This window comes from Lampetra fluviatilis, unplaced genomic scaffold (assembly GCF_964198595.1).
Source record: "Lampetra fluviatilis unplaced genomic scaffold, kcLamFluv1.1 SCAFFOLD_620, whole genome shotgun sequence".
Classification (NCBI taxonomy): domain Eukaryota; kingdom Metazoa; phylum Chordata; class Hyperoartia; order Petromyzontiformes; family Petromyzontidae; genus Lampetra; species Lampetra fluviatilis.
Window position 1 is genome coordinate 49,900 of NW_027620589.1, and position 12,813 is coordinate 62,712.

Sequence of the window (12,813 nt, forward strand, 5' to 3'; positions counted from 1 at the left end):
GTGAGTGGGTGGGTGGGTGAGTGAGTGGGTGGGTGGGTGAGTGAGTGGGTGGGTGGGTGATTGAGTGGGTGGGTGAGTGGGTGGGTGGGTGAGTAGGTGAGTGGGTGGGTGGGTGGGTGAGTAGGTGAGTGAGTGGGTGGGTGGGTGGGTGGGTGAGTGGGTGGGGGGTGAGTGAGTGGGTGGGTGGGTGGGGGGGTGGGGGGGTGGGGGGGTGGGGGGGTCGGTGGGTCGGTGGGTCGGTGGGTGGGGGGGTCGGTGGGTGGGGGGGTCGGTGGGTGGGTGAGTGAGTGGGTGGGTGGGTGGGGGGGGTGGGGGGGTGGGTGGGGGGTCGGTGGGTGAGTGGGTGGGTGGGTGAGTGGGTTGGTGGGTGGGTAGATGAGTGACTGACTGAGTGAGTGAGTGACTGAGTGAGTGAGTGACTGAGTTACTGACTGAGTGAGTGACTGACTGAGTGAGTGACTGACTGACTGACCGAGTGAGTGACTGAGTGAGTGAGTGAGTGACTGAGTGAGTGAGTGACTGAGTGAGTGACTTACTGACCGAGTGAGTGAGTGAGTGACTGAGTGAGTGAGTGACTGAGTGAGTCACTGAGTGAGTCACTGAGTGAGTCACTGAGTGACTGACAGATTGACTGAGTGAGTGAGTGACTGACTGACTGAGTGACTGAGTGAGTGAGTGACTGAGTTACTGACTGAGTGAGTGACTGAGTGACTGACTGACTGAGTGACTGACTGACTGAGTGACTGAGTGAGTGACTGAGTGACTGAGTGACTGACTGAGTGACTGAGTGAGTGACTGAGTGAGTGAGTGACTGACTGAGTGACTGACTGAGTGAGTGACTGACTAACTGAGTGACTGAGTGAGCGAGTGACTGACTGAGTGACTGACTGACTGAGTGAGTGACTGTGACTGGCTGACTGAGTGACTGAGTGAGTGACTGAGGGACTGACTAAGTGAGTGACTGAGTGACTGAGTAACTGAGTAAGTTAGTGACTGACTGAGTGAGTGACTGAGTGACTGACTGAGTGAGTGACTGGCTGACTGAGTGAGTGAGTGACTGAGTGAGTGAGTGACTGAGTGACTGACTGACTGAGTGACTGACTGGCTGACTGAGTGAGTGACTGAGTGAGTGACTGAGTGAGTGAGTAACTGAGTGAGTTAGTGACTGACTGAGTGAGTGACTGAGTGACTGAGTAACTGAGTGAGTTAGTGACTGACTGAGTGAGTGACTGAGTGACTGACTGAGTGAGTGACTGGCTGACTTAGTGAGTGAGTGACTGACTGACTTAGTGAGTGACTGAGTAACTGAGTGACTGACTGACTGACTGACTGAGCAACTGACTGAGTGACTGACTGAGTGACTGGCTGACTGAGTGACTGACTGACTGAGTGAGTGACTGAGTGACTGAGTGAGTGAGTGACTGAGTGACTGACTGATTGACTGACTGAGTGACTAACTGAGTGACTGACTGACTGATTGAGTGACTGGCTGACTGAGTGACTGAGTGAGTGACTGAGTGACTGACTGATTGACTGACTGAGTGACTAACTGAGTGACTGACTGAGTGACTGAGTGACTGGCTGACTGAGTAACTGAGTGACTGAGTGACTGAGTGAGTGAGTGACTGAGTGAGTGAGTGACTGAGTGACTGAGTGACTGAGTGACTGACTGACTGACTGAGTGACTGACTGAGTGAGTGACTGAGTGACTGACTGAGTGACTGAGTGACTGGCTGACTGAGTGACTGAGTGACTGAGTGACTGAGTGAGTGACTGAGTGACTGAGTGACTGAGTGAGTGACTGAGTGACTGAGTGACTGAATGACTGAGTGAGTGACTGAGTGAGTGACTGAGTGACTGACTGACTGACTGAGTGACTGACTGACTGACTGAGTGACTGAGTGACTGACTGACTGAGTGACTGAGTGGGTTACAGGTGGGCTCGCTGGAGCAGGCCATGCTGGACGCGCTGGTCATGGACCGTGTGGACTTTGTGAAGCTGCTGTTCGGGAACGGAGTGAGTGAGTGACTGATTGACTGACTGAGTGACTGAGTGACTGAGTGAGTGACTGATTGACTGACTGACTGAGTGACTGAGTGACTGAGTGAGTGAGTGACTGATTGACTGACTGAGTGACTGAGTGACTGAGTGAGTGACTGATTGACTGACTGACTGAGTGACTGAGTGACTGAGTGAGTGAGTGACTGATTGACTGACTGAGTGACTGAGTGACTGAGTGAGTGACTGATTGACTGACTGACTGAGTGACTGAGTGACTGAGTGACTGAGTGACTGATTGACTGACTGAGTGACTGAGTGAGTGACTGAGTGACTGAGTGAGTGAGTGACTGAGTGACTGACTGAGTGACTGAGTGACTGAGTGACTGACTGAGTGACTGAGTGGGTTACAGGTGGGCTCGCTGGAGCAGGCCATGCTGGACGCGCTGGTCATGGACCGTGTGGACTTTGTGAAGCTGCTGATTGAAAACGGAGTGAGTGAATGACTGACTGACTGAGTGACTGAGTGACTGACTGAGTGACTGAGTGACTGAGTGACTGACTGACTGAGTGACTGAGTGGGTTACACGTGGGCTCGCTGGAGCAGGCCATGCTGGACGCGCTGGTCATGGACCGTGTGGACTTTGTGAAGCTGCTGATTGAAAACGGAGTGAGTGAGTGACTGAGTGAGTGACTGAGTGAGTGACTGAGTGACTGAGTGACTGAGTGACTGACTGAGTGACTGACTGACTGAGTGACTGAGTGGGTTACAGGTGGGCTCGCTGGAGCAGGCCATGCTGGACGCGCTGGTCATGGACCGTGTGGACTTTGTGAAGCTGTTGATTGAAAACGGAGTGATTGACTGACTGAGTGACTGAGTGACTGAGTAACTGAGTGAGTTAGTGACTGAGTAAGTGGCTGAGTGACTGAGTGACTGAGTGACTGACTGAGTGACTGAGTGACTGACTGAGTGACTGAGTGAGTGACTGACTAACTGAGTGAGTGACTGAGTGAGTGACTGAGTAACTGAGTGACTGAGTGACTGACTGGCTGACTGAGTGACTGACTGAGTGACTGAGTGAGTGACTGACTGACTGAGTGACTGAGTGAGTGAGTGACTGAGTGACTGAGTGACTGAGTGACTGACTGAGTGACTGACTGACTGAGTGACTGAGTGACTGAGTGACTGAGTGACTGACTGACTGAGTGAGTGAGTGACTGAGTGAGTGACTGACTGACTGAGTGACTGACTGACTGACTGAGTGAGTGAGTGACTGAGTGACTGATTGACTGACTGAGTGACTGAGTGAGTGACTGAGTGACTGAGTGAGTGAGTGACTGAGTGACTGACTGAGTGACTGAGTGACTGAGTGACTGACTGAGTGACTGAGTGGGTTACAGGTGGGCTCGCTGGAGCAGGCCATGCTGGACGCGCTGGTCATGGACCGTGTGGACTTTGTGAAGCTGCTGATTGAAAACGGAGTGAGTGAGTGACTGACTGACTGACTGAGTGACTGAGTGACTGACTGAGTGACTGAGTGACTGACTGACTGAGTGACTGAGTGGGTTACACGTGGGCTCGCTGGAGCAGGCCATGCTGGACGCGCTGGTCATGGACCGTGTGGACTTTGTGAAGCTGCTGATTGAAAACGGAGTGAGTGAGTGACTGAGTGAGTGACTGAGTGAGTGACTGAGTGACTGAGTGACTGAGTGACTGACTGAGTGACTGACTGACTGAGTGACTGAGTGGGTTACAGGTGGGCTCGCTGGAGCAGGCCATGCTGGACGCGCTGGTCATGGACCGTGTGGACTTTGTGAAGCTGTTGATTGAAAACGGAGTGAGTGAGTGACTGACTGAGTGACTGAGTGACTGAGTGACTGACTGAGTGACTGAGTGACTGACTGACTGAGTGACTGAGTGGGTTACAGGTGGGCTCGCTGGAGCAGGCCATGCTGGACGCGCTGGTCATGGACCGTGTGGACTTTGTGAAGCTGTTGATTGAAAACGGAGTGAGTGAGTGACTGAGTGAGTGACTGAGTGACTGAGTGACTGAGTGAGTGACTGAGTGAGTGACTGAGTGACTGAGTAACTGAGTGAGTTAGTGACTGAGTAAGTGGCTGAGTGACTGAGTGACTGAGTGACTGACTGAGTGACTGAGTGACTGACTGAGTGACTGAGTGAGTGACTGACTAACTGAGTGAGTGACTGAGTGAGTGACTGAGTAACTGAGTGACTGAGTGACTGACTGGCTGACTGAGTGACTGACTGAGTGACTGAGTGAGTGACTGACTGACTGAGTGACTGAGTGAGTGAGTGACTGAGTGACTGAGTGACTGAGTGACTGACTGAGTGACTGACTGACTGAGTGACTGAGTGACTGAGTGACTGAGTGACTGACTGACTGAGTGAGTGAGTGACTGAGTGAGTGACTGACTGACTGAGTGACTGACTGACTGACTGAGTGAGTGAGTGACTGAGTGAGTGACTGACTGAGTGAGTGACTGAGTGACTGACTGAGTGACTGAGTGAGTGACTGAGTGACTGACTGAGTGACTGAGTGACTGACTGAGTGACTGAGTGACTGACTGACTGAGTGACTGAGTGGGTCACAGGTGGGCTCGCTGGAGCAGGCCATGCTGGACGCGCTGGTCATGGACCGTGTGGACTTTGTGAAGCTGTTGATTGAAAACGGAGTGAGTGAGTGACTGACTGACTGACTGAGTGACTGAGTGACTGACTGAGTGACTGAGTGACTGACTGACTGAGTGACTGAGTGGGTTACAGGTGGGCTCGCTGGAGCAGGCCATGCTGGACGCGCTGGTCATGGACCGTGTGGACTTTGTGAAGCTGTTGATTGAAAACGGAGTGAGTATGCATCGCTTTCTCACCCTCTCTCGACTCGAGGAGCTCTACAACACGGTGAGCACTCACCACCTACTCACCACCTACTCACCACCTACTCACCACATACTCACCACCACCACCAACTCACCAACACCACCATCACCTACTCACCACCACTCACCACCTACTCACCACCTACTCACCACCTACTCACCACCAACTCACCACCACCACCTACTCACCACCTACTCACCACCTACTCACCAACACTCACCAACACCACCTACTCACCACCAACTCACCACCACCACCTACTCACCACCTACTCACCACCTACTCACCACCTACTCACCAACACCACCTACTCACCACCTACTCACCACCAACTACTCACCACCTACTCACCACCTACTCACCACCACCACCACCTACTCACCACCTACTCACTACCTACTCACCACCTACTCACCACCACCTACTCACCACCTACTCACTACCTACTCACCATCTACTCACTACCACCACCACCTACTCACCACCACCTACTCACCACCTACTCACTACCTACTACTCACCACCTACTCACCACCTACTCACCACCTACTCACTACCATCTACTCACCACCTACTCACCACCTACTCACTCACCTACTCACCACCTACTCACCACCTACTCACCACCTACTCACCATCTACTCACCACCTACTCACCACCTACTCACCACCACCTACTCACCACCTACTCACCACCTACTCACCACCTACTCACCATCTACTCACCACCTACTCACCACCTACTCACCACCTACTCACCACCACCTACTCACCACCTACTCACCACCTACTCACTACCTACTACTCACCACCTACTCACCACCTACTCACCACCTACTCACTACCATCTACTCACCACCTACTCACCACCTACTCACTCACCTACTCACCACCTACTCACCACCACCTACTCACCACCTACTCACCATCTACTCACCACCTACTCACCACCACCTACTCACCACCTACTCACTCACCTACTCACCACCTACTCACCACCATCTACTCACCACCTACTCACCACCAACTCACCACCTACTCACCACCTACTCACCATCTACTCACCACCTACTCACCACCTACTCACCACCACCTACTCACCACCTACTCACCACCTACTCACCACCTACTCACCATCTACTCACCACCTACTCACCACCACCTACTCACCACCTACTCACCACCTACTCACCACCTACTCACCATCTACTCACCACCTACTCACCACCACCTACTCACCACCTACTCACTCACCTACTCACCACCTACTCACCACCATCTACTCACCACCTACTCACCACCAACTCACCACCTACTCACCACCTACTCACCACCACCCTCACCACCTACTCACCACCTACTCACCACCACCTACTCACCACCTACTCACCACCACCTACTCACCACCTACTCACCACCACCCTCACCACCTACTCACCACCTACTCACCACCACCTACTCACCACCTACTCACCACCTACTCACCACTCACCACCAACTCACCACCACCATCAACACCACCTACTCACCACCACCACCACCACCTACTCACCACCTACTCACCAACTACTCACCACCTACTCACCACCACCTACTCACCACCTACTCACCACCACCTACTCACCACCTACCACACCACCTACTCACCACCTACTCACCACCACTCACCACCTACTCACCACCTACTCACCACCTACTCACCACCACCTACTCACTACCTACTCACCACCTACTCACCACCACTCACCACCTACTCACCACCTACTCACCACCACCTACTCACCACCACTCACCACCTACTCACCACCTACTCACCACCACCTACTCACCACCACTCACTACCTACTCACCACCTACTCACCACCACTCACCACCTACTCACCACCTACTCACCACCACCTACTCACCACCACTCACCACCTACTCACCACCTACTCACCACCACTCACCACCTACTCACTACCTACTCACCACCTACTCACCACCTACTCACCACCACCTACTCACCACCTACTCACCACATACTCACCACCTACTCACCACCTACTCACCACCACCTACTCACCACCTACTCACCACCTACTCACCACCTACTCACCATCTACTCACCACCTACTACTCACCACCTACTCACCACCACTCACCACCACCTACTCACCACCTACTCACCACCTACTCACCACCACCTACTCACCACCTACTCACCACCTACTCACCACCACCTACTCACCACCTACTCACCACCTACTCACCACCTACTCACTACCTACTCACCACCTACTCACCACCTACTCACCACCACCACCTACTCACCACCTACTCACCACCACCTACTCACCACCTACTCACCACCTACTCACCACCACTCACCACCTACTCACTACCTACTCACCACCTACTCACCACCTACTCACCACCACCACCTACTCACCACCTACTCACCACCTACTCACCACCACCACCTACTCACCACCTACTCACCACCTACTCACCACCTACTCACCACCACCTACTCACCACCTACTCACCACCTACTCACCACCACCTACTCACCACCTACTCACCACCTACTCACCACCACCTACTCACCACCTACTCACCACCTACTCACCACCTACTCACCACCACCTACTCACCACCTACTCACCACCTACTCACTACCTACTCACCACCTACTCACTACCTACTCACTACCTACTCACCACCTACTCACCACCTACTCACCACCACCTACTCACCACCTACTCACCACCTACTCACCACCTACTCACCACCACTCACCACCACCTACTCACCACCTACTCACCACCTACTCACCACCACCTACTCACCACCTACTCACCACCTACTCACTACCTACTCACCACCTACTCACCACCACCTACTCACCACCTACTCACTACCTACTCACCACCTACTCACCACCACCTACTCACCACCTACTCACCACCTACTCACTACCTACTCACCACCTACTCACCACCACCTACTCACCACCTACTCACCACCTACTCACCACCTACTCACCACCACCTACTTACCAACACTCACCACCTACTCACCACCTACTCACCACCACCACCTACTCACCACCTACTCACCACCACCTACTCACCACCACCACCTACTCACCACCTACTCACCACCACCTACTCACTACCATCTACTCACCACCACCTACTCACTACCTACTCACCACCTACTCACCACCACCTACTCACCACCTACTCACTACCTACTCACCACCTACTCACCACCACCTACTCACCACCTACTCACCACCTACTCACTACCTACTCACCACCTACTCACCACCACCTACTCACCACCTACTCACCACCTACTCACCACCTACTCACCACCACCTACTTACCAACACTCACCACCTACTCACCACCTACTCACCACCACCACCTACTCACCACCTACTCACCACCTACTCACCACCTACTCACCAACACCACCTACTCACCACCTACTCACCACCTACTCACCACCTACTCACCACCTACTCACCAACACCATCAACACCACCTACTCACCACCTTCTCACCACCACCTACTCACCACCACCTACTCACCACCACCACCTACTCACCACCTACTCACCACCTACTCACCACCTACTCACCACCACCTACTCACCACCACCACCTACTCACCACCTACTCACCACCTACTCACCACCTACTCACCACCTACTCACCACCACCTACTCACCACCACCAATATCTCACCACCACCTACTCACCACCTACTCACCACCTACTCACCACCACCAACTCACCACCTACTCACCACCTACTCACCACCTACTCACCACCACCTACTCACCACCTACTCACCACCACCTACTCACCACCTACTCACCACCTACTCACCACCAACTCACCACCTACTCACCACCTACTCACCACCACCAACTCACCACCTACTCACCACCTACTCACCACCTACTCACCACCACCAACTCACCACCTACTCACCACCACCTACTCACCACCTACTCACCACCTACTCACCACCAACTCACCACCTACTCACCACCTACTCACCACCTACTCACCACCTACTCACCACCACCAACTCACCACCACCAACTCACCACCTACTCACCACCTACTCACCACCTACTCACCACCTACTGACCACCACCAACACCAACAGCACCACGTCCTCCCCACTGGATCTGTGTGTCTCCCGAAAATCTCCCCGTGTCTCCCCATGTCTCCCCGTGTCTCCCCGTGTCTCCCCCGTGTCTCCCCATGTCTCCCCGTGTCTCCCCCGTGTCTCCCCGTGTCTCCCCGTGTCTCCCCGTGTCTCCCCCATGTCTCCCCGTGTCTCCCCGTGTCTCCCCCATGTCTCCCCGTGTCTCCCCGTGTCTCCCCGTGTCTCCCCCGTGTCTCCCCGTGTCTCCCCATGTCTCCCCGTGTCTCCCCGTGTCTCCCCCGTGTCTCCCCCTGTTTCCCCGTGTCCCCCCGTGTCTCCCCGTGTCTCCCCGTGTCTCCCCGTGTCTCACCGTGTCTCCCCGTGTCTCACCGTGTCTCCCCGTGTCTCCCCGTGTCTCCCCGTGTCTCCCCGTGTCTCACCGTGTCTCCCCGTGTCTCCCGGTGTCTCCCCCATGTCTCCCCGTGTCTCCCCGTGTCTCCCCCATGTCTCCCCGTGTCTCCCCCGTGTCTCCCCCATGTCTCCCCCATGTCTCCCCGTGTCCCCCCGTGTCTCCCCGTGTCTCCCCGTGTCTCCCCGTGTCTTCCTGTGTCTCCCCGTGTCCCCCCGTGTCTCCCCCATGTCTCCCCGCGCGATTCACCGTGTCTCCCCCGTGTCTCCCAGTGTCTCCCCGTGTCTCCCCCATGTCTCCCCGTGTCTCCCCCATGTCTCCCCCATGTCTCCCCGTGTCTCCCCGTGTCTCCCCCGTGTCTCCACGTGTCTCCCCGTGTCTCCCCCGTGTCTCCCCGTGTCTCCCCCATGTCTCCCCGTGTCTCCCCCGTGTCTCCCCGTGTCTCCCCCGTGTCTCCCCGTATCTCCCCGTGTCTCCCCCGTGTCTCCCCGTGTCTCCCCCGTGTCTCCCCGTGTCTCCCCGTGTCTCCCCCGTGTCTCCCCGTGTCTCCCCCGTGTCTCCCCGTGTCTCCCCCGTGTCTCTCCCGTGTCTCCCCGTGTCTCCCCGTGTCTCCCCGTGTCTCCCCCGTGTCTCCCCCGTGTCTCCCCCGTGTCTCCCCCGTGTCTCCCCCGTGTCTCTCCCGTGTCTCCCCGTGTCTCCCCGTGTCTCCCCCGTGTCTCCCCCGTGTCTCCCCGTGTCTCCCCCGTGTCTCCCCGTGTCTCCCCGCGCGATTCCCCGTGTCTCCCCGCGTGATTCACCGTGTCTCCCCGTGTCTCCCCGTGTCTCCCCGCGTGATTCACCGTGTCTCCCCGTGTCTCCCCGTGTCTCCCCGCGCGATTCACCGTGTCTCCCCGTGTCTCCCCGTGTCTCCCCGCGCGATTCACCGTGTCTCCCCCGTGTCCCCCCCGTGTCTCCCCCGTGTCTCCCCGTGTCTCCCCCGTGTCTCCCCCGTGTCTCCCCGTGCCTCCCCCATGTCTCCTCGCGTGATTCACCGTGTCTCCCCGTGTCTCCCCGTGTCTCCCCGCGTGATTCACCGTGTCTCCCCGTGTCTCCTCGCGTGATTCACCGTGTCTCCCCGTGCCTCCCCCATGTCTCCTCGCGTGATTCACCGTGTCTCCCCGTGCCTCCCCCATGTCTCCTCGCGTGATTCACCGTGTCTCCCCGTGTCTCCCCGTGTCTCCCCGCGCGATTCACCGTGTCTCCCCGTGTCTCCCCGCGCGATTCACCGTGTCTCCCCCGTGTCCCCCCGTGTCTCCCCCGTGTCTCCCCGTGTCTCCCCGTGTCTCCCCCGTGTCTCCCCCGTGTCTCCCCATGTCTCCCCCGTGTCTCCCCCGTGTCTCCCCATGTCTCCCCCGTGTCCCCCCGTGTCTCCCCGTGTCTCCCCGTGTCTCCCCCGTGTCTCCCCCGTGTCTCCCCGTGTCTCCCCGTGTCTCCCCGTGTCTCCCCCATGTCTCCCCGTGTCTCCCCGTGTCTCCCCGTGTCTCCCCCGTGTCTCCCCCGTGTCTCCCCGTGTCTCCCCCGTGTCTCCCCGCGTGATTCACCGTGTCTCCCCGTGTCTCCCCGTGTCTCCCCCGTGTCTCCCCCATGTCTCCCCGTGTCTCCCCGTGTCTCCCCCGTGTCTCCCCGTGTCTCCCCGTGTCTCCCACAGAAACAAGGACCTTCCAACACTCTCTACCACGTGGTTCGAGATGTAAAGAAGGTAAAACATCGTTAGCCTAGCGACACAGCCATCCTGAATCCCACCCACCCACACGGCCATCGTGAACCCCACCCACCCACACGGCCATCGTGAACCCCACCCACCCACCCGGCCATCGTGAACCCCACCCACCCACACAGCCATCGTGAACCCCACCCACCCACACAGCCATCGTGAACCCCACCCACCCGGCCATCGTGAACCCCACCCACCCACACGGCCATCGTGAACCCCACCCACCCACACGGCCATCGTGAACCCCACCCACCCACACAGCCATCGTGAACCCCACCCACCCACACGGCCATCGTGAACCCCACCCACCCACACGGCCACCGTGAACCCCACCCACCCACACGGCCATCGTGAACCCCACCCACCCACCCGGCCATCGTGAACCCCACCCACCCACACGGCCATCGTGAACCCCACCCACCTACACGGCCACCGTGAACCCCACCCACCCACACGGCCATCGTGAACCCCACCCACCCACCCACACGGCCATCGTGAACCCCACCCACCCACACGGCCACCGTGAACCCCACCCACCCACACGGCCATCGTGAACCCCACCCACCCACCCACACGGCCATCGTGAACCCCACCCACCCACACGGCCACCGTGAACCCCACCCACCCACACGGCCATCGTGAACCCCACCCACCCACCCACACGGCCATCGTGAACCCCACCCACCCACACGGCCACCGTGAACCCCACCCACCCACACGGCCATCGTGAACCCCACCCACCCACCCACACGGCCATCGTGAACCCCACCCACCCACACGGTCGTCGTGAACCCCACCCACCCACACGGCCACAGTGAACCCCACCCACCCACACGGCCATCGTGAACCCCACCCACCCACACGGCCACCGTGAACCCCACCCACCCACACGGCCATCGTGAACCCCACCCACCCACCCACACGGCCATCGTGAACCCCACCCACCCACACGGTCGTCGTGAACCCCACCCACCCACACGGCCACCGTGAACCCCACCCACCCACACGGTCGTCGTGAACCCCACCCACCCACCCACACGGCCATCGTGAACCCCACCCACCCACACGGCCACCGTGAACCCCACCCACCCACACGGCCACCGTGAACCCCACCCACCCACACGGCCACCGTGAACCCCACCCACCCACACGGCCATCGTGAACCCCACCCACCCACACGGCCATCGTGAACCCCACCCACCCACACGGCCACCATGAACCCCACCCACCCACACGGCCATCGTGAACCCCACCCACCCACACGGCCATCATGAACCCCACCCACCCACACGGCCACCATGAACCCCACCCACCCACACGGCCGTCGTGAACCCCACCCACCCACACGGCCATCGTGAACCCCACCCACACGGCCATCGTGAACCCCACCCACCCACACGGCCATCGTGAACCCCCCCCCACCACACGGCCATCGTGAACCCCACCCACCCACACGGCCATCGTGAACCCCACCCACCCACACGGCCATCGTGAACCCCACCCACCCACACGGCCATCGTGAACCCCACCCACCCACACGGCCACCGTGAACCCCACCCACCCACACGGCCGTCGTGAACCCCACCCACCCACACAGCCGTCGT

General features: G+C 57.8%; 1 protein-coding gene across 1 annotated transcript in view; it reads left to right on the forward strand.

The window, feature by feature from the left end:
* LOC144954107 (transient receptor potential cation channel subfamily M member 3-like) overlaps positions 1-2,865 on the forward strand; it is a gene marked incomplete at its 5' end in the record, with an annotated part of 50,998 nt that extends 48,133 nt beyond the window's left edge. Inside the window, 3 exons of the mRNA XM_078884682.1 lie at positions 1,937-2,017; positions 2,607-2,669; positions 2,791-2,865. Of these exons, the coding sequence (XP_078740808.1) occupies positions 1,937-2,017; positions 2,607-2,669; positions 2,791-2,865 (219 nt within the window). The remainder of the gene's footprint in view (positions 1-1,936; positions 2,018-2,606; positions 2,670-2,790) is intronic.
* Between the last annotated feature and the right edge of the window lie 9,948 nt (positions 2,866-12,813).